The 23,996-nt window shown below is 45.8% G+C and overlaps 1 protein-coding gene across 5 annotated transcripts in view; it reads right to left on the reverse strand.

The window, feature by feature from the left end:
* Positions 1-23,996, reverse strand: part of PDZD2 (PDZ domain containing 2) — a 348,844-nt gene that overhangs the window by 221,632 nt on the left and 103,216 nt on the right. For 4 of the 5 annotated variants that reach the window (XM_032337686.1, XM_032337688.1, XM_032337684.1 and 1 more), the window contains exon 2: positions 2,207-3,047. In XM_032337686.1, coding sequence (XP_032193577.1) covers positions 2,207-2,682 — 476 coding nt within the window. In that variant the 5' untranslated portion in view covers positions 2,683-3,047. Of the gene's footprint in view, positions 1-2,206; positions 3,048-14,887; positions 15,018-23,996 lie in introns of those variants that run through there. The other variant, XM_032337685.1, reaches the window with a different exon arrangement.

Below are 23,996 nucleotides of genomic sequence, written 5' to 3' on the forward strand. Positions count from 1 at the left end.
TCCTAAAGACTCGAGCATCCTCTTGGATCAGAAACTCCCGTTCTTTCCAAACACTGTCCATGTAGAACAGTCATTGTGAAGCTAATGTGTTACTGAGCTATGTACTGAACACAGGGCTGAGCCCTTTATATGCATTATTGCATCATGTAGTCATTGGATCGACAGTGTCCCCATTCCCATGTCACAGACAGGGAATCCGATGCTAAGAGGGATGATTTCTCCAAGGTCAACCAGCTTGTACGTGTGGGAGCCCGAGGAGGTAGCACTAGCTGTATGGTTCCAGACTGGAGTTCCTGACCATTATGTTCTCCTGCTGGCTGTCCCCTCCCTGATCTTCCTTCTACCTCTGCATCCAAAGCAGCACCCCTCAAAGCTGACACCTGCGAATGGTAGGGGCTCTCAGGGGCAGCTCTGGGAGGGCTGCCTCAAGCTCCATGTTGATCCCTGCTTCTAACCCTGAGGACCCAGCCACCAGGGACTGGAATCACCTTCTCAACACCAAAAAATACTATAGTGTCCAGTCCTGTTTCTTTTTTAAGAACAATTTCTAATTTTAAATAATATCCTTTCTCTTCAACACCCTTCCTTGAAAATGAAGCTTCTCCCAATAACTACCAGTTCAGGACCCAGCTAGAAGCCAGGAATATCTTTTCAGTCAGAGAGGCAACCCAAAGAGAATACTGATGGGAGTCTGCTGAGTAAGTACTCACAACACGCCAGCCATCCCTGGGCCAGGACTATTCCACGCATTGGCTCACTTCAACTTAGAACACAGTATATGAGCCTGATGACTTCTTCTTGCCCCTCCATCTCCACTCTCCACCATTCTCCACCCTGCCCTTTAGCCCAGGTTGACAAATATGGACAGTCTCAATGGGCTCCCCTGCCATTGGCTTCTAGCTGGTTTCTGCTAATGTAAAGCTCTGGTAGAAGACTGAAGGGAAGGAGAAGATTAAACTTAAGATACTTCTGCTTTGGCTTCTTCCCCTCAGGATCTCCTTGGTTTAGATTCTTCCTCAGTGAAAGGTCACCATGATTCTCAAGGTGACCCTCTTTCTATGATTCTTTACTCTTGGGACATAGGAGCGCTCCTCACATGAGCCCGTGAAGGCTTGACAAAAGTTACGCATCTCAGAATATCTTCAAACTTCTCTTTTCTTCTATCTTCCATATATAACCGTTTCTAAAACCCTGGTGTGCAGTAAAGGGTTAACACAGCAAATTTGGGATATTCAACCCATGTACATTCCAAAGAAAGAACTGGTTCTTGACTAACTCCTGAGAGGTAACCTCTATACCCTTGGAATATTCTGCCTGATACCAGATAGTTTATGTTAATAATGTGATTTATGGCAGGGTCAACTGGCCATGTGGCATCAGTTTGAAATCTGGAAGAACTAGACACTGAGTAACTAAGGCCAGCTACATAAGACTCCATGTCTGGGTGACTGACCCCCAAGAAAAACCCTGATGCCAAGGCTATGTGCTTTCCTGTTTGACAACGCTCCACAGATGCTGTCACAAGTCACTGCTGGGAGAATTGAGCCCTTCTGTACAAGAAGTCCTTTGAATCCTTCTAGTAAATCACTGAGGGTGGTCTTGGGGACTCGGATCCACCTGGGGAACAAGAGTCCAGCCATGACTTACTGCCATGATGGGTGGCCATACAGGTGAAAAACAGACATATGCTCATCACCCAAGTGGATCTTCCAGGACGGGGAAACTGGGGCCAAGGACAGGGATGGCTGGTGGTCCAAAGACAGTTCTAAGCATCTCAAGGGGCTTCTGGACTAAGAGTCCATAAGGTGGCATGTGATGGGCAGATAGAAATATATCCAGGACCCAACCTTTGGTGCTCTAACCAGGGGGGAGATGCTGGGTTGAGTGGAAGAGGGTCTAACACAAAGCGACATTTCACATACTCTTGTGTCATGCACCATTTTATTTTATTTCTAACCCAAGTTTCAAGAAAAAAGAAAAGTGAGTCTGAGTCCTCTGAGAGAGAACAAAGCAAAAAAAAAAAAAAAAATACAAATACCACAATACTTCAGCTGAGGGCACTTTCCCTTTAGAGGACAAATGCCATTGGCTTCTTACCAGAGTCGGTCTCATAACCCTCTGCAGCTACAGACTGGAGCAGCAGACGTAGGTTAGCCCCAGGGGTCCCCCGTCCAGCCGTTGCGCCAACTGGCGCTCCCCCACTCACCTGGCCCCACTGACATCAACTCCGACCATCAGCTGCCCGTTCAGGGAGAGGATCTCATCTCGCAGTCGGACCTTCCCGCTCTTCCCGGCCGGGCTGTTCTTCCTCAGCTCTGTCACCCAGATGCAGCCAACGTCCAGTACAGGGCCCTGGTGGGTCTTCCTCTTCTTGCCCCCTCTGCGCTTTTCTCCGTAGTCCCCGAAAACAGGGATGTTCCCGAAACTGAGGCCCACAGTCTCTGCGTCCCCCAGCTCCTTGGTGAGGTACACAGTGCAGATTTCCATCCCCGGGGGGCTGTGGTCAGGGGGGACGGCGCTCTCATCCACGGCAAAGTTCAGCTGGATGTACTCCTGCAGCTTCTGGATGGCCGCCTGGCAGAGCCGCTGCTCGGGGCCATCCCCGCCCTCCCGCAGGCTGTTCTGCAGCCACTGGTAGAGGAGGGGCAGGTGCAGCACGGCATTGTCCTGGGTGATGGGCATGGTGCTCACTCCCAGATGCCAACATCATGAGAGGACCTGCTCCTTCGGGCTGGACCCCGGAAGGCCCCATGTCCCTTGGGAACCTTGGCTGTCATCGGCTTTGCCTGTGTTCATGTTCAGGCTGGCAGATGAGCCTACAGGATGCCTACTCGAGACCGGGCTGTTTGCTTTGGCAAGGGGAGGACAGGATACAATCAGAGCAACAGGGGAACAGCCGCTGAGCCTGGAGCGTTCTGCAAGAGAAGGAAGGAAGCGTCTGACGAGTTCTCGTGGGGCTCCCTTCACAGCAGGGCCTGTGCAAACGACCCGGAAATGCAGTATTCCTCCAGCAGCCACAGCATGACCTCACCTGGTCCCATTCAGGCCTGGAAGAGGAAAAAACAAAAAATCTCGGTCACAAAATTGAGCCCTCTGATACAGACCACGTGGCCTCCTGTAACACAGAAGGCCTATGTTTGCTTTTGTGAGCCAGGGAACTCATGCCTCTCCTCGCTCCCCAGCTAAGATCCCTCCATCCTGTATACACAGACGTACTAACAGACACAGACACACAGACACACAGACACACAGACGCACACACACATACGCACCCTTCCCCCAGACAGAAACCTCTGGAACAATGACTTTCTCCAGGAAGTTTTCCTGATCATCAGGGAACTAAGATGACTTTTTCTAAAACAACTCCCATCAAACTCATCTCCACGCAGGAGGCCAACTGAAGGACTCCTTGGAAGGCACATGTAAGAGCTTACATTTTTAGGAAGTTAAAATCTACGTCCATTTGCTTTGATCAGCTCAACGGCATACACAGGAAGACTCTCCATTCCAGGACTGACAGTGATGCCCGGAAGAGGAAGAGCCAATTAATAGCACAGAGAGATTCAGGCTCTGGCTTAGGACAAGACCCCTCCTAAGCTCAGCCAACATTCCATCTTGATCACGCAGCCTCAGAGGGGATTGAGTCCCTATGCACTGTACAGCTCTTAGTCACTTCTCTTTTGGTTAACTGTTGGGACTGACCTACTCTTAGTCCAACCCCACAGCTATCTCCTCCAAAGAAATATTTCTCCATGGTTCTAGGTAAGGAGACTTGGCCCGCCCGTGGCTCACCCTTGACCACCCTTGATGCATCTCCCCTGCATTGCCAGCTGCGGGAAGCAGGTCTCCCCTATGAGAGCTGGCACCCATCCAGCCCCCTGAATTCTGCACGGGGCCTGGCACACAATCCGTCCCCACAATGAAAGGCTAATTGAATTCCACTGCCCATCCACCAAAGGAAACTTTCAGCTCCATCCCTCGTAAACACAGAAAAATGACTCTTTTCATTCTCTTCTCTGAATTTCACTTTCTCCCAGAGAAAGTCAACATAAACTATGGCATCTAAAATGGAAAACATTCTCTAGCCTTCTCAGGAAGTGATTTAACAAGGAATAATAATAAATGGGCGAGGTGTCAGAAGCCATGTCAATAATACACGACCTTATTACTCAGTCACCGTAAAGAAATTTCCAATATAGCAAGTTTTGAGCTTCCAAAGGACTCGAGTGCCGGCTATTAATTGGTTCCAAATAAATCAAAAGCTTAGCAAATATCATCTACATAATCATATGCCTATTAAAAAAGAAATGTAAGATCAAAGAAAAGATAATCCATAAATGTACAAAAACTGAATGTTCCCTTTGGCCAAAATAAGTAACACCTCTCACTGCAAAGTCACTCCACACAGACATATTAAAATCTTATGAATAAATCTAAACATTTTCTATCAGGCCTAGCAATCTTTATGAGTCTCCGTTTTCTCATCTGTAAAATGAGAAAGTTACGCTAAGTGACCTCCAAGGTCTGTCCAACTCAACAGTGAGGTCCTCAAACACAGTGACAGTGTCCCATTCATTGGTGTACTCCCTACCCCAGCACAGTGCCATCAACTTCTACACTCTCAATCATTTAAAACAATTTTTAAAATATCCTTTAAATCACAATATTAATGGTCAATGATTCAGGCTATTAGTCACAGTTCAGATGGTCCCCTACCTATGAAAACAGGGTAAATATCTTAGGTAAGTTGCTCTTTAAATAAACCTGATTGAAGAAAACCCTAGAGAATTTTTCTTCTTGCTGTCGAATTGTATTCATTCAATACATATTTACTGAACATCAATTAAGAACCAGGCTTTGAACTTGGCACTGAAAATATACCATCAATAAGGCCAATTCCTTGCCCTGAAGGGATTCATAGCTGATTGAGCTGACTGGCTCACCTTGGACCAGGGTCAGGAGACATCATCCTGACTGCTGGGAATGTTGTGGAGGCAGGGAAGGAATTTTGAGAACAGGAAAAATTATTTTAAGTCATCTAGTCTTATTTTGGTGCTCATGGGCTATATAATTTGTGAATTCCATACCTGTCATTGGGAATTTTCCAGTAATCCTTCCAGCCCCCTGTTCTATCAACTCCTTCTCCTATTTCTGTAACCAAGGGGAGTAGAAGCATTTCAATCTACTATAATGATTTGAGATGATTCTGACCATAAGAAAAAATACACAATTTTGCAATACTATAAAATGAGCGGTTCTTTCACAACATCCAAGGAAACATCCCAGTGAACAAAACATTGACCTAGAGAAGATACAGCAGGCGAGAAACCTGCAAATAGTTACGAGTACCAATATCCCTCAGTGGCTGATCTGTGCTGAGGTCTAAATGCTTCTCATCTTGAAGATCAATTTCAGCAGAAGCAGAGTTTGTGGACATGAAGATCCGCTGAATGTTCCAGGTCACTTTTATCTATCATATGTAATTCTCCAATTAGAGTCCCATCTCAAAGCAAACAACCATGATAATTTAAATTAAATTTGACTTGCCTGAAGCTGACAGCCTTAGCCATTCAAAATTCAGAATGAATGCTTCTTAACAGATTTTGATACTGCGTTTAGAATCTACCGTCTTTCTCAGGTCCTCTTTCAGCTACGCTATGCGTGTCCAGCAGGGCAATATCACCCACGAGGGGGTGAAATGTAGTTCTGGAATGAGGAGGCCAACAAGTCTTAGATATTGTAATGGTAGCGTCTGCCTGCATAACTCAGTTCTATATGACAGAATCTTACCCCTTAGTATCTAATATTTTGTAGTAGAATTTAAATTCAGTTTTTTGCTCCAGGGTGAGGAGAATGGGACAATAATGCAAAAGATGGAGAAACACCAAACAAAGTGAAACCAATCATCTGACCGAAGTCATCCCCAGAGTCACCTGAAACCCAAAGGCTAAACCCTGAAACTGTCAGAGGGGTGCACAGAAGGGTCCTCGGGGTTATCCAGACCTTATTCAAAGACAGATTTACATTTGGCTGTCTCGTACGAACTCCCTCTTGTGATCGTCCTGAATTCACGATGTCCTCCTATTCTGAAATCTGCTAAGTTTCAAGTTCCTTAGTTTTCATTTCTTCTGGACTAGATTCCTCTTTTGACTTTTAAAAAATCTCACATTTTATTTTATTTTATTTTTTATTTGTGTCCAGCAAAAGAAAATCTCACATTTTGAAAGTAAACTAATGTTGATTAAATATTTACTATTCATTCAACAGATTTTCATTGAGTGCTTGTCATATGCAGGGTCCTAAACCAAACAATGTTCCTACAAAGCCTCATGAAGCCTATATTGTGATGGTGGCAAATTAGTAAACATAAAATACTATCATGTCAGATGGGTATTGATACTATGAAGGGAACTATGGTAGCATCAGAGCGTGGTGAATGATGGAGATATGAAGGGGTTAAGAAAGGCTTTCTGAGAAGAGACCAAAACAAAGTGAAGGGCTGAGATGAGAGAATCTCTGTAGGGGGGCTGTTCCTTGCTGAGGGGCAGCAAGTGTAAAGGCCCTGAGGTGAGAGCCTGCTTGGCTGCCTAGGGATAGGCATGGGGATAGGTGTGGCTATGAAAGAGAGAATAAGGGGGAAATGCCCCCACTAAGCTAGATGCTTCCCTATTGTCTCATTCTCTATAAATCAAAGGCATCTGACCCTACTTTTACCAACACTGGATAATGGTTAATGTTTTCTGAGCATAATCACACTTAGACACTGTTCTATATGAGCGTTTTCCAAGGATTACCTTATTTAATTGCCACAACAATACTGTAGGGAGATATTATTAGTATATCCTTTTTGGAAACTCAGATAAATGACAAAATCAGAGTGGCTAATTAAAGCCTTGAGAGGCTAATTTTAAGTCTAATCAGATTTGGCCATGTAGACTTCGATCTGTCCTGTAACCACTGCTCCATTACCACCAATAGGCATCGCATAACAAATAAATAGGTACCTTGTGTCAGAAGCCAGTGACTTTCTATCTAATAGCCATTCCCTCATTTTCCCTTCATTTTGTTGGGCATGATATATTCAACTAAAACTCGGCCTTTCGATAGTATACAGCATAATTCTGGCCAATGGGATGAAAGTAGAGATTGCTGGATGGGGCTTCCATCGGCATTACTTACGAGCAGAACAGAAATGAAAAGAAAAAATAAACCCCCATGTTGTTTAATCATTGTTATTTGGATTTTTCCAAATCCAGCTAACTAGCCAAATTAACCCCCAAACAAATAACACAACATGATACCCAGAATTGAGGGATGAAAAGTAATAGAATCTAAAACATGGAATAGGATGGGAAAAGAAGGGAGGGAAGCAGATGTCAAGAACCTAGATACTGGGGCTCCTGGGTGGCTCAGCTGGTTAGGTGTCTGCTTTCGGCTCAGGTCATGGTCTCAGGGTCCTGGGATCGAGCCCCACATTGGGCTCCCTCCTCAGCAGGGAGTCTGCTTCTCCCTCTGCCCCTCCCACTCTCTCTCTGTGTCAAATAAATAAATAAAATCTTAAAAAAAAAAAAAAAGAACCTGGATATTTGCAGACTGGAAAGGTGACCCTAGATATTTAATGTAAAATATTTTTTTAAAATGCCACTTGCTATACCTTGGAAAGTCATTGATGTGTTGATTGAGGCTGCGGTATTAGAGAAGATGGTAGGGAACTTTTAGAATATGGGTAGATAACTTGTCATTCTCAGCAGAGTCTAGAGCTCCTCTGAGCCAGCAAGTGAGACGGGAAGAAATACCACTCTGCTAAGGAAGGGACTCATTTAATTAATTAATTAATTACTTGGTTAAGGGACACAGAGAGAGAGTGTGTGGGGAGGGGCAGAGGGAGAAAAATCTCAAGCAGACTCCTCACGGAGCACGGAGCCTGATGCAGGGCTCCATCTCATGACCCTGAGATCATGACCTGGGCCAAAATCAAGAGTTGGATGCTTAACTGACTGAGCCACCAAGGTGCTCCTAAGGAAGGTACTCTGGACATTCAGTCTAAAATCTAAATTGCCATAAAGGCCGGTATTCTGGACCCTGCAAGGCTGAGAAAACGTGCTTTATCAGAAGGGGTAGAGGGTACCCTACCTGGACAGAGGCTGTATAAGCCTGTTGCCAGAGGTGTGATTCCCCACTGGAAGCCATGGTTCCAACTCTTCCAACAGTGCACATTAAGTAGTATATGTTAAATTAAAATTTAGGGGATGGGCACACCTCATAAGCTAGAAATAAAGAAAACAAATCATTAGGAATTGACCAGGAGCCTATTAAGTTGTTGGGGAATTGTACGGCCAAACCCCAAACCTGGTCTGGAACAGCCTGGGATGGTTCAATTCCCACAGCAATCTCCTAACTCTGTTCTCCTTCCCTTCCCTGGGCAATTCACATCTACAAGAGACCGGTGACGTGTATAGCCCCCAGAAAGGCTGTCTTTCCAAACCTACCACAGGTGTGGCCATGGAAGACAATGAATGAGAAATAATCTCCCAGAGAGAGAAGAGGGCCATGGAGGGCAATGACCAGGAGCTCCTGCCACAAGAGGGAGGGTTGAACTCTTGCTGTTCTTGCTTCTGAGGATTTGGTCATTGCTACTGGAGAGTAACTGCTATATTTCCATCCCTCGTTTTTAAAATGGAAGTTCTTATTATAGTTCTTCTATATCTTTTCTAGTATTGCAGGTTAGATGTGTCAGGGCTTAGTCATCCGGAAGTTATATCCAGAAATGATGGAAGGGACCACATATCACCCAGAAACCCAGGGCTCTAATCTTGATAGACTGACTGGATGGGGTTTGGGTGCCAAGTCCCTTGCAAATGGGGAATCTATCCCATGCATGGAAGAAGGGTATGTTTGAGTAATCAAAAAAGGGAACTGTGGCTAGCTGCCTACATAATATTTCTTCTCTCCTCTTCCTAACAAAAGTCCATCTGTGTTTAAGGAACAAATATCCAGTCAAAAAACCATGCTTCAGGGCACCTGGGTGGCTCAGTTAGTTAAGTGTCTGCCTTCAGCTTGGGTGATCCTGGGGTCCTGGGATTGGGCCCCATATTGGGCTTCCTGCTCAGCAGGGAACCTGCTTCTCCCTCTCCATCTGCTGCTCCCCCTGCTTGTTCTCTCTCTCTCTGTCAAATAAATAAATAAATAAATAAATAAATTAATTAATAAAATATTTAAAAAACAAAAATAGGTGCTTAGTGCACCTTCAGAAAGGGATGACCATAATCTACAGTCTTGGCCTATGACGTCATTTGGTAGGGTTTTCAGAAGGGTTCTTTCATAATGGGTACTCTTTCTTTTTTCTTGCTTAAAATGCAGGTGATGGCTGGAGCTTTGGCAGCCATCTTGTGACCAACCATAAAGCAAACAGCCTTGAGCATCTGTACCAACCTGAAACATTCTCCTTTTGGACTAATTACAGTAGAGAAAAAGGGCCCTCCCTTGTTTAAGCCTTGTTAATTAGACAATATGTTATAGGTAAACAAAATCCTTAATGAATACATTGCTTTAATTTACTCTTTACTCTCACATTCAAGATCCAGAATATAATCCTGAGTGTTTCAACCTTAGCCCTGCTACTCTGTCAATTAGTAGCTATCATTAAATTTCTACCTTGATTTGGGTCACCAAAACAACTACAACAACAACAACAACAGTGCATGTTTTTGCCCCTGAAAGACCTAAAAGCACACATGAATTCATTCAGTGTTTGCTAGCACCATTATGCAGCCCCCGATGCTGTGGAAAAACCCACAACTGACTGCGAAACATTGAAAATACAAATGATTTTGATTCCTTTAGGTTGGCTTATGTTTGCTAGGAACAAGCTAGTGGCTAATTTTTAACTATCTACATGGCTGACTCTACACCAGTGGCTGTGCTTATGGGACAGAAGTTGATCTAACTTTTATTTCATGCAACAAGAGTCAATTGTGGCAGGGATTATGCTAAGCTAGAAAAGAAATGATGAACAGCCCTGTGGAGGCTGTGGTCCACTGGGCAAAAAGATTGTTAACTAAAGCGTGTGAAGGGCCATGAAATGGTACATTTGTGGGCATATGATGGATTCTGGAAAGTGAGGCTTTACAAGACCCATGCTGGGGTCTTAGGGGATGAAAGAGGTGTTCCCATATAAATTACAGAAGATGAGGACCTAGATGGGACCTCGGGGACTACCACATCCAGTCTTCAATTTTAAAGAAGAGAGAAATACATATTAAGACAAGACAAAGATCCTTTGGTTTCTGGGTCTAATAACCCTTGAAAAGTAGGAAGAAAGGAAAAAGAAATGAAAGGAAAAAAATTGATCTGGCAGCTATTTTGAGAAGCTAATACTTGAAGATATTGTATGTCGTCAAACATGGACTATTTGTCCAAATAACAAAAAAGAGGAATGAACAGAAATTACAGAAATTCATGAAACATCATGCATGTTTTCTATCATGACGAATGCAAAAAAAAAAAAAAAATCTGGGAAACAGAAAACCAAAATGAACACCATAAATTATTTCTGTTTCTGCTAACATATATTCGCGGTGGCTTCAAATACCAAAACAAGTTTGTACATCTGAAGTTAGGACTCTACACTCAGAATGTCAAACTGTGGCCAGCTCTGGATTAATAATATTTTTGGAGTTTAGGTATCTCTCTCTCTCTCTCTCTCTCTTTTTTTAAGATTTTATTTATTTACTTGATAGAGAGAGAGAGAGAGAGAGCACAAATGGGAGGGGCAGAGGGAGAGGGAGAAAGCATCTTAAGCGGACTCTGCAGAGAGTGCAGAGCCTGACGTGGTGCTCGATCTCACGACCCTGAGATCAGGACCTGGGCCCAAACCAGGAGTCAGACACTTAAGCAACTGTACCACCCAGGTGCCCCAGGATCTCAATTTGAAAATAACATGCAACTCCATAACATTTACGGAGCCACATTTTGTGAAACGGCAATCTAATATTTTGAAACAGTTGCTATCTCACATAGATATTTGAAGGAGACTGTCACAACTTTTATGATAGCAGCACCATAATCATGAGTCACTGTGCATGCCCATTTAAATGTGATCATCTTAATGCGACCATCATGTCCACTTTGTATGGACTGGGCAGCCATGAGCCACCCATCTGCCATCCGCAATTCTACTGACCATATTACCAATATACAGCAGGCATGAGAAGTTCTTCGATTATACTTGAGCTTCCTAAAAAAAAATTTTGAGTCTAGTCTAGTTGACAACACAATGTTACATAAGTTTCAGGTAAACAATGTAGTGATTCAACTTCCCTATAGTTTGTTTATACTATGCTCATCACAAGTGTAGCTACCATCTGTCACCACACAACCCTATTGCAAAAATCACTGACTAGATTCCCTACGCTATGCCTTTTATCCAAACTGGAAGCCTGTATCTCCCACTCCCAATTTGCCCCACTTGAGTTATTTTTTTTTTTTAAATGCAGACTTACGGGATGCCTGGGTGGCTCAGTGGGTTAAACACCTGCCTTGGGCTCAGGCCATGTCCTGGGATCACTCAGCAGGGAGCCTGCTGCTTCTTCTACCTGCTGTGTCTGTCCTGCCCGCCACTGCCCCCCGTTTGTGCTCTCTTTCTCTGACAAATAAATAAAAATTTTAAAAAAATTGTCTTATTTTACAGTATTTTACTGTTATTTCTTTCAGAACAATTGTACTGTTAGCTGCTTCTAGTGTTTAGAGTTTTGGGTAAATAATCTTCTCACTATATTTAAACTCTTAGCATGTAACTGCACAGGGTCTGACTTCATCATTAATTAGCAATGATTCAAATATTTATAATAGCCAGCAATACACTCTGCCGTTAACTAGCTGTAGGTCCCCAGGCAGGTCAAGTAGCATCTTTGAGCCTCAGTTTCTTTATCTGCCAAATGAAGGGGTTCTACTAATTTTCTCTCCCGTTCTAGCATTTTCCTGGACTTTGGAGCTGAGTTAGCAAGACAAAGAGGGAGTTGCTAGCCTCATGTAGAAGCATATAGGCAACACATGGAAGTTTTAAACTGCAGAAGAGATGGGCCAAATTGCTTTATCAGATTTTGAATATCTGCCAAGACAAAGGGAGGAAGGGGGGCCCTGGGGTGGTTTTACATTCATGTGCTTATAACCACAGATCAGCTCTTCCAGAAGACAAGAAGAAATATATCCTACTGAATAAAAGCTCTTTGGAACAGCAGGAAAAAAAACTCCCAAACACACAAGATTTCAAGAAGGGAGAAGCAACTTGCCGGGGCGGGGTGGGGTGGGGTGGTGGTGGTGATACAAGAGGAAATCCGGTGTTTCCACTGAGGCCCCACAGACTCTCCAGTTTGGCAAGGGCCTAACCTGTGTAGAGACCAGCCTCCACTCCCTCCCTTCCAGTGGCTTCCAGGAGTCAGGGCTGGAGCAGTTGGTGGAGAGGCAGTATCCTCAGAGGAAACCAAAAGATCATGGAGCACAGCCCACCCTCCTCTTTGAGCGTCCCCTTTTCCCGGGCCTCACTTTGGGAAAGGACTCAGCTGTTGGTCATGAGAAGCAAGTCAAAGTCATAGGAGTGAGAGAAAAGAGAATCCTCCCTTGTCCTCTTCCAGGCAGGAGACCAGAATCAAGGAGAAGGAAGGCTCGAAGGAGTGTGACAGACCAGTGCCCACATTCTCACCGGACCCTCTGTGCCATCTTGGCTGTTAAAAGGGGTAGGAGAGAAACGAAGTAGAGAGAAAAGAAGACAAGAGATGGCTGAAATTGAAAGGAACCAGCCTGGAAATCATCAAATGGAGGTTCTACCTGGGCACTGCTGGGATGACCTTGAGAGAGGAGAAGAAAGGAAAAGGAGAAACGCACGGTCTCCTAACAGCCTGCTGCTGCCGTGTCAACATCACCGTGTGCGAGCAGGTGCAAAGGTAGAGGATGTGGCCAGAGAAGGCCACCAGTAGGCCAGGGAGATGCCACAAGGTCACCCTGATCTCGTTCAACTTCCCTCATTCACGTCTTCTGGCTTCCAGACTCAGAAACATGAGTTCGGTCTGCACATTGAAAGAATGTCTGCCTGTCGGGTGTAAATAAATAGTTACCAGTGAGAGAAGTAATTCATTAATTTTCAACTGGAAATGCAATTATGATGCGCGCAGCGTACTGGCATTGACCTGCTCAATGCCTGCTTTCCCTGTGGGTAGGATGCCGAGGAAGGCAAGCTTCAGAACAAGGAGAAGCAGGGGGGCACACGAGGGCCCCAGCTGGCATACTCTCCTCTTGCTCTCCATCCCAGCCGGGGCTTTGCAGAGGAAAACTGTTCGCTTAGCTGAGACTCCCCTACACGAGACAGCACTCGAAGAGGTATCCTTAACTTCAGCTCCTGGAGGTTCTCTTTTCTGTTCTCTGCATTAACTCTCCTTCTCTTCATACCCCTTTCTCCAAACTGTATACTGTAACTTCAGCAAGTGTTGATTCTTATTCTCTGAACTACGGGCCTAATCACATTTTGGTCCATTCTCTCTAAGATTACTATGATTCAAGTTTTGGATTCTATGTTTTTGCAGAAAGTTTCTTAACTTGGGTATTCGACCACGTACGATCTGTGTACTAGCTTCATTCTCCACACATCAACTTGTCTTCTTTGTTTCTAAGTTCAGGGCTGTGGGGATGATCTTGCCATTGTCCCGGAGTACCAATGACACCTTCCAGATTTAACAAAACCACAGGAGACCAAAGAGTGGTCACGAAGCAGGCACTCGGCAGCATGGCTTTGATGCACGGTTCCAGAGTGTGCTCAGAACGGTGTGTGGGAGCTTGTGGGAGGCGAGGATGGGAGGGACAGAGCTGAAGTCACAAAGGAAAAGCCGGGGGGAGTTGATGTTCTTCTTACCACTCCTGACCTGGAGCCCTGCTGAGGGGCCTTATGCTGCTGGAATTCCAGAAAGCTCTAGCACTTCCCAGAGCCCCACAGCCCTGTGGCAGCATCCCTGCTACACAGATGGGGGAACAGATTGAGAGGGGACCTGCGATTCAGTGGAGAGTCAGAGCACTAGGCGTCCATGACGTCACTCGGCAAAAACTCACTTCAGCTTGGAAGCAGGTTCTCGGCCATTAAGGCAGAGCCTGTTGCTAGGGAAATAGGAAATTGGAATTTTTCAAAAAAGACTCTATAGTTCTCTGTATTGGGGAAAATGTAGGCCCTGGAGCATGTCTAAATGGGGGAAACTAGACAGTTGGATCCATTATGGGTTTAAAGCTTTAGGACAGCAATCTGGTCTTTACACAGCTAGGCCCGCTGAGTAGATGATGTGGGCAATATCCCGCAGATCTGGGAAATTACCAAGATTAGCAAAATGGCCATTACCTGCCACCCACCAAGTTCCACTGAAGCATTTCCAACAGGCTTTAAGCACCCTGGTCAGATGACTGCAGGTCTGGGATGGTTCCTCCACAAAGGAACACGTGCCAAGTTGGACTGTAAAGGAATCCTGTGAAAATCACTAGACCTGTTCTCAACCTGAGATCGCAAGTCTCTCTGCCCGAGGGGGTGATTAAAAACTTGGCCTACTTCCCCGGGCAGATGCTCTCGCCCCCTGCGTGGCGGGCTCCCGTCCTGGCCCTGCTCTCTCCTGCCCTGTCTTGCCATGACCCTCCCTTCCCACTGTTCTCCAAGACTTGCCATTACACCTTCCACCCAAGTCTTTCCCACGGGTCTCAAGACCAGAAGAGAAACAGAAAGAAAGACGCCTGGGCTTCTGGGGTTCCTGGGTTGCACTAGATAAACACTGGATTCCTCAGGGAGGAGTCATTCGTTCATTCACTCCTTCATTCAACAAATATTTACTGAACGCAGTAAATAAATTGACATCCTCACCCTCAGGAACTTTAAAGCTGAAGCAGTCTTCCCAGGCTGGGTTCAGCCTCAGGATCCGTGGAGGCCGTGGGGGCATTCAGGTATCTTCACTGATAACAAGTGTCTCAGGTTCCTCCATTGGGACCCAGCTTCTCTGATGTCAGAATTGATTGGGTAGAACGAGAGGTGTTGGCTACTCAGTGACTCAGAATGGAGACCATGGGAACAAAATCAGCTCTAAGCTCCTGATGCTTCAGGAGGCCCCTCATTTCCCACCCAGGTAGGGGTGTTTGATTTAGCCAATAAGAATATATAGTGCTTGGTTAAATATGAGTGTCAGATAAACAATGAGTAATGTTTTAGTATATCTCGACTTTTGTAGGATGTTGTAGTACATGTATGTCCCATGCAATATTTGGGACTATTATGTTGAAATTGTATTCATTGTTTATCTGATATTCAAACTTAACTAGGTGTTGTGTATTTTGTATGTGGTAAACTTACATCTACCCATCCCAAAATGAAGCTCTTAGAGCCTTTGACCTGCGTGCCTCGTCTGCCATTTGTGAAGTAATCCCACCCAGCACCTGTGTTCCTGCCTCGACAAGCCTTTCACTTCCTCCTGGATGCAAATACCACCCATGGGCCATGGCCGCCCACACCATGCAGGCAGAGAGTGAATGAGTCAGCCCTGGGACCAGAGCTCACCACCCCACTCGGAGGAGCTTCTCTTCCTGGCTCCCTGACATCTCAGCCTCCGGTCTCATGGGCCCAAATCTGCTACTCCCAACCCAGTTCCCTTCCTTGAATGCCCCTGCTTGCCTGGACTCTGTGAATCCTGGCCCTCTCTCACCAGCTGACCTCTTGTCCCACACAATACAACTAAAGGATGTCATAAGGATGAACAGAGACAAGGAACAGAAAACTGTTCGATCTAAATTCAAGAAATACTCTACCAGTGACTGTCAAAGTATGATCCTAGAGCCACAGCCTCCTGGGGTTTACAATCACAGCTGCTCTGATTTCATCAGTCATATTTGCTTCTTTTTCTGGGTAAAATTTTATTTGAATAGCATAGCTCAAAACAGTTTGAAAATCACCAGAGTGTATATATATACACAACCAATTCTACGGCTTATTTTGAGTTATAAAGGGAACTGTGAACTGTCTGCAGAGCATCTATTCCCTCTTTTTCACCCCCTAGCACAATTCTGATTTTTGCTCAGAGATTCATCCATCTTTCCCTGGGCAGTAGGTGTCTCGGCTCTGAAGATGGGCTGATCAATGGTAACATCCTTCCCTTGCCAGCAGTGGCTTCAAGAATGGGCAGGTGACCCAACACAGCTCAAGGTCATGAGGTAAATAAAGCCTTCTAGGGGTCTTTCTGAAAACCTTTCCTCACTCCTAAGAGAAAGTGCCCAGACGCAATGGTCTCTCTTCCTTCCTCTAGGTGTCTTCAGGGCTGAGTCCAATGTCCAGAATTGCCCTCTTGATACCAGCCTAAGATGAAGCTTAATGTTGAGGATGGCACATTGAGAAGGAAAATGAAGTTGACATCTTGATGACATTGTGGATACCCTGAATACCCTTTCTATGGATGCCTGTTTGGGTTGGATTTCTGTTACTGGCATCCAGAAAACAACCTGTTAGAGATGTGGCTCTATGCTTAGGGCTTCGAGTAAAAGGGAATGTCAAAGACAGACATGCTGATGTAAGCTTTGGAGATTTGCTGCAGTAAACGTGAATGTACCTGTCTCTATTTCTATTCCAGAAGGCAGAAATGTGTGCGTTCTTATTTCTCAGCACAGGAGAACTGAACTAGCTTTCCCTTTCCTATGAGTCTGAGTAAAAACAGGTCTAGTTTAATGTTTGTTGACAAAGTGTTGAAAATAAATGTACTCCTCCCTCTGACAAAATCTCCCTGTTTAAGCAGCCTCAGAACCCCAAGAAACAGCACATGGTGTTTGAACTACCTTATGCATTTTTGAGGGGAGCACAGGCCGAGGTGGAGGTAGAGGCCAGAGTCCCTCAGACACCTTGAAGGTGCAGAATCCTTCAGCCCATGGGCAGAGCCTGGGCCAGCTCCTCCCCTCTCCACCTTCGGGTGCTTGCATTTCCTGCCACCTTCCCCTCCAGGGAGGGGTGAGCTAACCCCCTGGCTTTGAGGGCAGACTTCCTGCTCTGGAAACTTTCTACCCATGCTCGCTTCTCCTTTTGCAAACATTTCCATAAACCTATAAATCAACTTTTCAGAAGAGAGTTGGAGGCCGGACTCTGGGCTGTTGACTCTGAAAAAGTGAGCTTGCTTCTCAGGGATTCTAAATGGTACAGTAGAGCCACGAGAAACTCACAATATCTTCAATCCACCAGCAAAGACATGACTAAAGTAGTGGATGGCTCCAAGCCAGGGGCTCTAATTTCAGGATGTCAAGACCGAAACAGAGTGAAGGGTGAAAAGAAAATATAATACGGATTAATCATGGACACTAATAAAAACAAACACGTGAAACTGGCAAGAGGATGAAAACAGACATACCAAATCAAGGCCAGTTCATTCCCTAAATATTTATTGAGTCCTACCACCCCTTGCCAGGCGTTACCACGAGCTGCTAAAAATACAAACTGAATAAGTTCTCTTTTTGCCCTCTAGACATTCCCAGTTTTCCTAAGGACACACATTTAAATAAGATAAATCTCAAGGAATGAAAGAATTCACGACGTGGGACGTGGGACTTGCATAAGGTGGAAGTCATTTATACAAGTCAATTTATATGGAATTCTCAGAGCAAACATGTAGGTCATGTTTTCATGCAACAGGCAAAAGGGGTGGTGTGGAGGGTGCGCCAGGGTGCTGGGTGGTGGGTGGGGGAGAGAGATTAGTGTGAAGGTTGGGACAGATGACTGCTCTTCCCTCCAGATCGCTTCCTTCCCAAGCCACTGGCCTTCCTCATGGAGGCAACAGGTTTTGGTTGGAGGCGGTTTTATTTATTTAATAGTTTAAGTGAGGGGATGTTATAACCAGATAGGTGATTTCATTTTAGAAAAGTATCAACATGGGAAAATGCTCACATAACAGGAGAGGAAGTAGGTCACGAAGTAGTTTCGATTGCATGTCAATTGGGTTAAGGAATGAAAACAATCTCTCTGAAGGGCCATCACGAAAACGATCATTGTTTTCATCTCATGGAAGTAAATCAGTGTGGTCTTTCACCTCTAAATTTCTGGATTTCTAAATGTTTATGAACACACTTTGCTGATTCAAAAAATAGTATGCATGTGTGTATACATGTGTGCGCATGTGCGTGTAAGGATCCGGATGGGATGTCTACAGATTGTGTGAGACTAGACAGCAAGGAGACCAGATGGGAGACCATCCTCATAGCTCAGGCGCGATATCACGACCACCTGGACCAGAGCAATGGGAATGGGGCAGCTTCTTGGGCCATTTCAGAGGCTGAGTGGACAAGTCTAGACCCCATGCGAGTCGGCTGGTGGGCCAGGGGATGGAGAAGAACAGGAGTCAAAGATGACTCCAGAATTGGTGAGGCCTGGGGGCTTCCCCAACAGAGGGGCCATTTATTCACGCTGGTTCTGTCCTTTGCCTCACACTCCAGGCATCCAAATATGGCCTTCTTGTCAGAGACCCAAAGTAGACTTCTTGCTTTTCTCTGGTCACACTGGCTATGCAAGTAGAGGGAAAAGCCAGCTCCTTCCTTCTTACTGTGGCAATGGACTGTCCCTCCCCCACGGTCACCCACAGCACCCTGCTATCCATGCCTATGAAGTCTTAGTGGAAACTCCCTGTCTTAACTTCCTGGGCCTGAGAAAGCCAGGTGTGTTATCAAAAGCTCACGCAGCTCAGCCTCTTTTAGGGCAATTCAAACTCCAGTGTGGGAGAATCTTGGCAACAGCTACTTTTCCATCCAGTGACTCTTTTTTTTTTTTTTTTAAAGATTTTATTTATTTATTTGACAGAAAGAGAGAGACCACAAGTAGACAGAGAGGCAGGCAGAGAGAGGGGGAAGCAGGCTCCCCGCTGAGCAGAGAGCCTGATGAGGGACTCGATCCCAAGACCCTGAGATCATGACCCAAGCTGAAGGCAGAGGCTTTAACCCATTGAGCCACCCAGGCGCCCTCCATCCAGTGACTCTTACCGCAGATGTGATAGTCCACCAGCTTAGGGAGGCCAAGGCATTATCTGGGAGCCAAGGAGAGAACACACACACACACACACAGCTGTTCTGTGAGTGCAGCCCTCCACTCCCCCTTCCCCTTGCAATTTCCCAAAGCTCCCGTTCAACAAGGAAAATGTGGATCTGATTAGGAGGTCTTACGATGGCCAAACACTTGCCGCCCCATTCTCATCTGACAGACAGGAGGGGTCCAGTTTCCATCAGAAAATCCAGGGGAAGTGAGTGACAACTACACAGCTGAGCTGGCTGGACCAAGGAGAAGGAGCGGCAAAGGAGAAAATTGCCTCTATTAAGTCAAATCTGTCCGGGGATAATGGACTGTAGAATCAGTTCCAGGCCACCACACTCTCTTTTGCTTGATCACATTAATTTGTCATTTTTCCCCCCCCAGCTACATTTCTATTCCTGCCACCTAATCGAGTGTGGGTCTACTTGCCACTGTGTAAAGGCCACAAGGAGCAGGCAAATTCTAACTAGAGGGCAGCACTTAGAATCAGTGGACGAGGCCATGACTCCATGTTTCAAAAGGAAAATGATTTTGATTCGGAAAGTGATGTGATAAAGACAACTTTCAAAAGTTTAGGCATAAAGACCTTTGCACTATATTGTGATTGAGAAAGGCTAATCAGAAAACAAAACCTGGTGGTGGGCTGGAGTTGAATCTTGCTGGTTCCCAAAAGCTGACTGTTCTCCATTTTCCAGAAGCTCATGAGCTGGCTGACAACAGGTTGGTAATTTGAAATCAGCCACAGAGGGAGTATTTACACCAAGGAAATTGGCAAATGCTACAAATCAGGTCAGCCTCTCCCCTAGCCATTGGTTAAACATTCACAGGACTCTGCTGAGTGTGATCCTCTTCTCGTGCAAAGCCCTACCTATATACACACTGATGTGTGGTGTGTGTGTGTGTGTGTGTGTGTGTAAATTAAGAGGTAAAGTAATTAAACATTAACTGTTTTAATTCTAGCTAATGAGACTAACATAATATTTTATATCTTCTTTTACTTTATATATTTTTTTCTACAGTGAATGCATATTCTTTGTATAATGACCAATGTTCTGGCAAAGGGAGCAGTTCCTTTCCCTTCCGAGCTCTCTGACTCACCCTTTTCCTCTCCTTCCTCTTCTTTTATCCCCTCTCTTCCTGGCCTCACAGGTTTTTATTCTCTTCCTAGGCTGGTGCTGAAATCCCAAACGACTCACCTACCAGAGGCAGGCAGAACGCCAGGTAATGAGAACAGGTGAGCTGACTCTGGGCTCCAGGTGCACAGAGCCCAAACTCTGCCCAAGTCAGGCTCAACTGTGAGGGTGACTTGGCTTTTGGACCTTTGTCCCGGCCACAAAGCTGTTATTGGTAAATTAACAAAGGAGCGACGGCTAGCTGACGACAGCAGGAATCTCAGCCCGGGTGACCCCAGGCTCTGTGGATGGAGCAACGCCATTTCCCCAAGGATTCATCTCAGCCTTCACCAGCTACATACTGGCCACTCCTATTCTCTGTAAGGCGGGTGACACTTAACACTTTCATATCTAACACCTCATCGTATCCTTGCCAGAGTTGGGTGTTCTCCGTATTTAACGGACATAAACCCAGGGACGGAGAGCCCATGGGATTTACCGGAAGTCACACAGCCAAGAGCAGAGCTGGGGCAGCAATACGGGATTGATACTGATACTCATGTGTTTTCCCCCTCAACTATATTGAGTGCTTCACAAGACCCTGGATTTTGGACTGTGTAGTTTGAATGAAATGAGCTCCCATTTCCTCATGATTCAAGAAGTCCAAGACAACCTTTCAAGTAAAGGGAAAGGGGATGCTCACCCCAGTTTGACTTGGTTTTGGAACCAGTTTATGGTCTCTGCAAGAAGGTAAGAGTCCGCCATGTTCTTTCCTACTCTCTGTATGAGAAGAGACTTTTGAGTCTGAGCTGAATGTCGGCATTATTGCTGGTGTCACTTTTCCACCCTTTTACCTCCTAATCCCATAGACTGTGAATCTCAAAGACCCACCGGATGCCTCCATATTCCCTTGCCTCACAGGAAGATGAGGGCTGGCACGGGAAGGGCTGTTTCACACCCCATGAGGTCTCCTCCAGCAGCCAGTGGACCATGCGTCCCCAGCACAGTCCAGCTCTGGTCTCCACAGAGCCTCTTGGCTCTGGTAACTCAGCTGGCCTGCAGAAACTTCTGGTCGGCCTACAATTGACACAGAGGTCTGACCCTGTGCAGATGGGACCCTTCTAAAAACAAGAGGGACAGCCCTCCAGGCACAAGTGCCCAGGAAACCATGAGCAGCTTTAGAAAAAAGGCAGCACTGATTCCAAAGTTCTGTTGACCAACTTTCTGAGCTAGACAGGATTTTAAAATCTATCCATTCCAGTATTGTTTAATGCTGTTCCTGGCAGGTCAAGGAACCACCTTGATATACAAGACAGGAACCAAGTAGTTGGGGCTCAGGTGCCTGATCCTGTTCCTCCCTTCAGTGCCGACTGGAGCATACCCACCTTCATCTGATTTACACACTGGGCTTTTTCTTACTGAACTCTTGTTTTAAGAAAGAGTTCTGGTGCCTAAAAATAATAAGTTTGAAAATTACTCACCTAATGGAACCATGTTAAAGGGTTGAAACTGAGGTCCAGGGAGGCAAAGTTCAGGCAGAAGTGAGTGGAGGAGTCATGACTTCCTATTACACTCATACCCGCTCTTACTTCAACCATCCTTTGCCTTGGCAGGCCGTTGACCTTGGCCTCATGAAGCACTCCTATCTTTTTGGTCTACCACAGCCCTACTCTTGCCAGTGGGGAAATGATCTAATAGTTTTCAATTCTGGATCTGTACTCACCTCCTTGTTGACTTAGATTTCCGGTCCAGGGACCTTAGCCAATCCAGCAGCAGACCTGACAGACCCTGTCTTACCTCTCTAGCCTCTGCCTCCCCATACAGTGCAAATCTGCATCAACTTTGGTGGTCCTGGAAACTGCCAGAACACCCGCATCAACCTGGGACGTAACAGACTACAATAAACTCAGTGCCCTGTGCACAGTCTGCTCTGACTCAGTCACTAAAGATGCCAATGACAAACTCAGGGATGACAAGACAGTTCCACACAAGATAAGCCCCCAAATGCATTGTGGCATCCACACAGAGACTGACACCCCCTTCCCCCAGAGTTCCGGAGAGTGACAGCACTAGTAAGATAGTCACAGGCAATCTCTACATCACTCTCTACTTTCTCTTTTGTTGAATACAGAGTGGCAGAACTTCATCTATTTGTCACAGAGCTTCCCAACTTAGGATCGGCAAACCCATTAGATTCAAAGCTCATCCCCAAGCTGTTCCAGTAAGTCGTGCTTGTCCGCCCCGCTCAAGAATTCTTCCCTTTACAAACTGCGTCACTGCGGCACTTCCTTCAACAGCAAGCCTTTCCTAAGGATTCAACCACATGCTCTTCTTGACAAAACAAACCCAAAACAAAAAAACAAAATACATGCAAATTTTCAAGACTGTAACTCCTGCAAAACAGGAGGTGTACTTAAAAAATGAAAACTGGGAGCGCCTGGGTGGCTCAGTGGGTTAAAGCCTCTGCCCTAGGCTCAGGTCATGATCCCAGGGTCCTGGGATCGGGTTCCGCAACGGGCTCTCTGCTCAGCGGGGAGCCTACTCCCCTTCCTCTCTCTCTGCCTGCCTCTCTGCCTACTTGTGATCTCTGTCTGTCAAATAAATAAATAAAATCTTTTTAAAAAATGAAAACTGTAGGTGAAAGAATGGAACAGACAGAAGACAGGACCCAGAGCTGAGGCCACTCACAGCATACCTGACTTCTTTCCTAACACTGAGAGTCTATGAAAACAAGCTTCGGCAGAGAGACTGCCGTGGTTTTGTACTTATCCCAGAATGCGCTGCTCTGAATGCAAGTGTGTAGAGCTCTCCAAGCCACTAGGCTCGGGTTTTTATCAGGCTGTTCTGGGGTGACCGCTGCTATTAGCACCTCTTTCAAGGAATCTGACCTGGTCCAAAAAACACAAAAAAACAAAAAAACCCAAAACCCTCCCAAAGCCCTAAAGACCAAAGAAGTTAGTGTCTCCCCTGGGCCTGTGGAATGTTCTAGCCCTATTTACAATTCCTAAACCAGGGATGCGGGAGTGCCCTCGGGTTACCTGAGACAGCAGCTACTCAGGCTCAGTTCCCCCACCCCAGAGAAACCCCTAAATACTCTCTTCTCACCCAAATGCCTGTGGCTCAGCTGCAGAGGAACCCCTCAGAGGTGCCGAGGCTCACTGAGCGGGGGTGGGGTGCGATCTGCAAACCCAAGGGAGACCCAAGAATGCGGGGATGGTGTGTGACCCAGAGCCTCCGACACAGTCGGCTCAGCTTAAGAAGCTGTGATAAAACTAAATTATCTGACAATTTCTTCTTCATCCTATTTCCTTTTTCTTCCACAAACACAACAGGCTCCAAATGTGACCTACTTTCTCTTTCTTGGTGATTATGCAGAACTCACAAAGCTTTTCCCTGAGCCTGACTAATATTTTCAGTGACATGCTTTTCATCTTTTGGAAACGAAGAGTCCACGTGGGCCTGCCAGAACACATACGTCCTGGTGAAATGACCTACGAGGACAGATGAGTTACAGAGACTTTGCGGGGGCGGGGGGCCTCGTAAGAGACTCTCACTGAGCACAAGAATTGAAACAACAAAATCCAGATCTGGCCCCTTGAAAGCCATTAGCGTGTCGTCTGAAAATTTTCATCAGCAAAATCAAGATGTTAGTGATGAGCTATGTGACTCCCAAGTTCCTCATCACCACCCTTGTCCTGGGAGAGTGGGCTCTGGCCTAGGCCAGGAAAACCGCCACACTCCCAAACCCACTCAGGCCCATCCAAACTCTGCATTTTGCATTAAAAATTAATTGGCGTCTTCTGATTCTTCCGTGAATC

Source organism: Mustela erminea, chromosome 3 (assembly GCF_009829155.1).
Source record: "Mustela erminea isolate mMusErm1 chromosome 3, mMusErm1.Pri, whole genome shotgun sequence".
Lineage (NCBI taxonomy): Eukaryota > Metazoa > Chordata > Mammalia > Carnivora > Mustelidae > Mustela > Mustela erminea.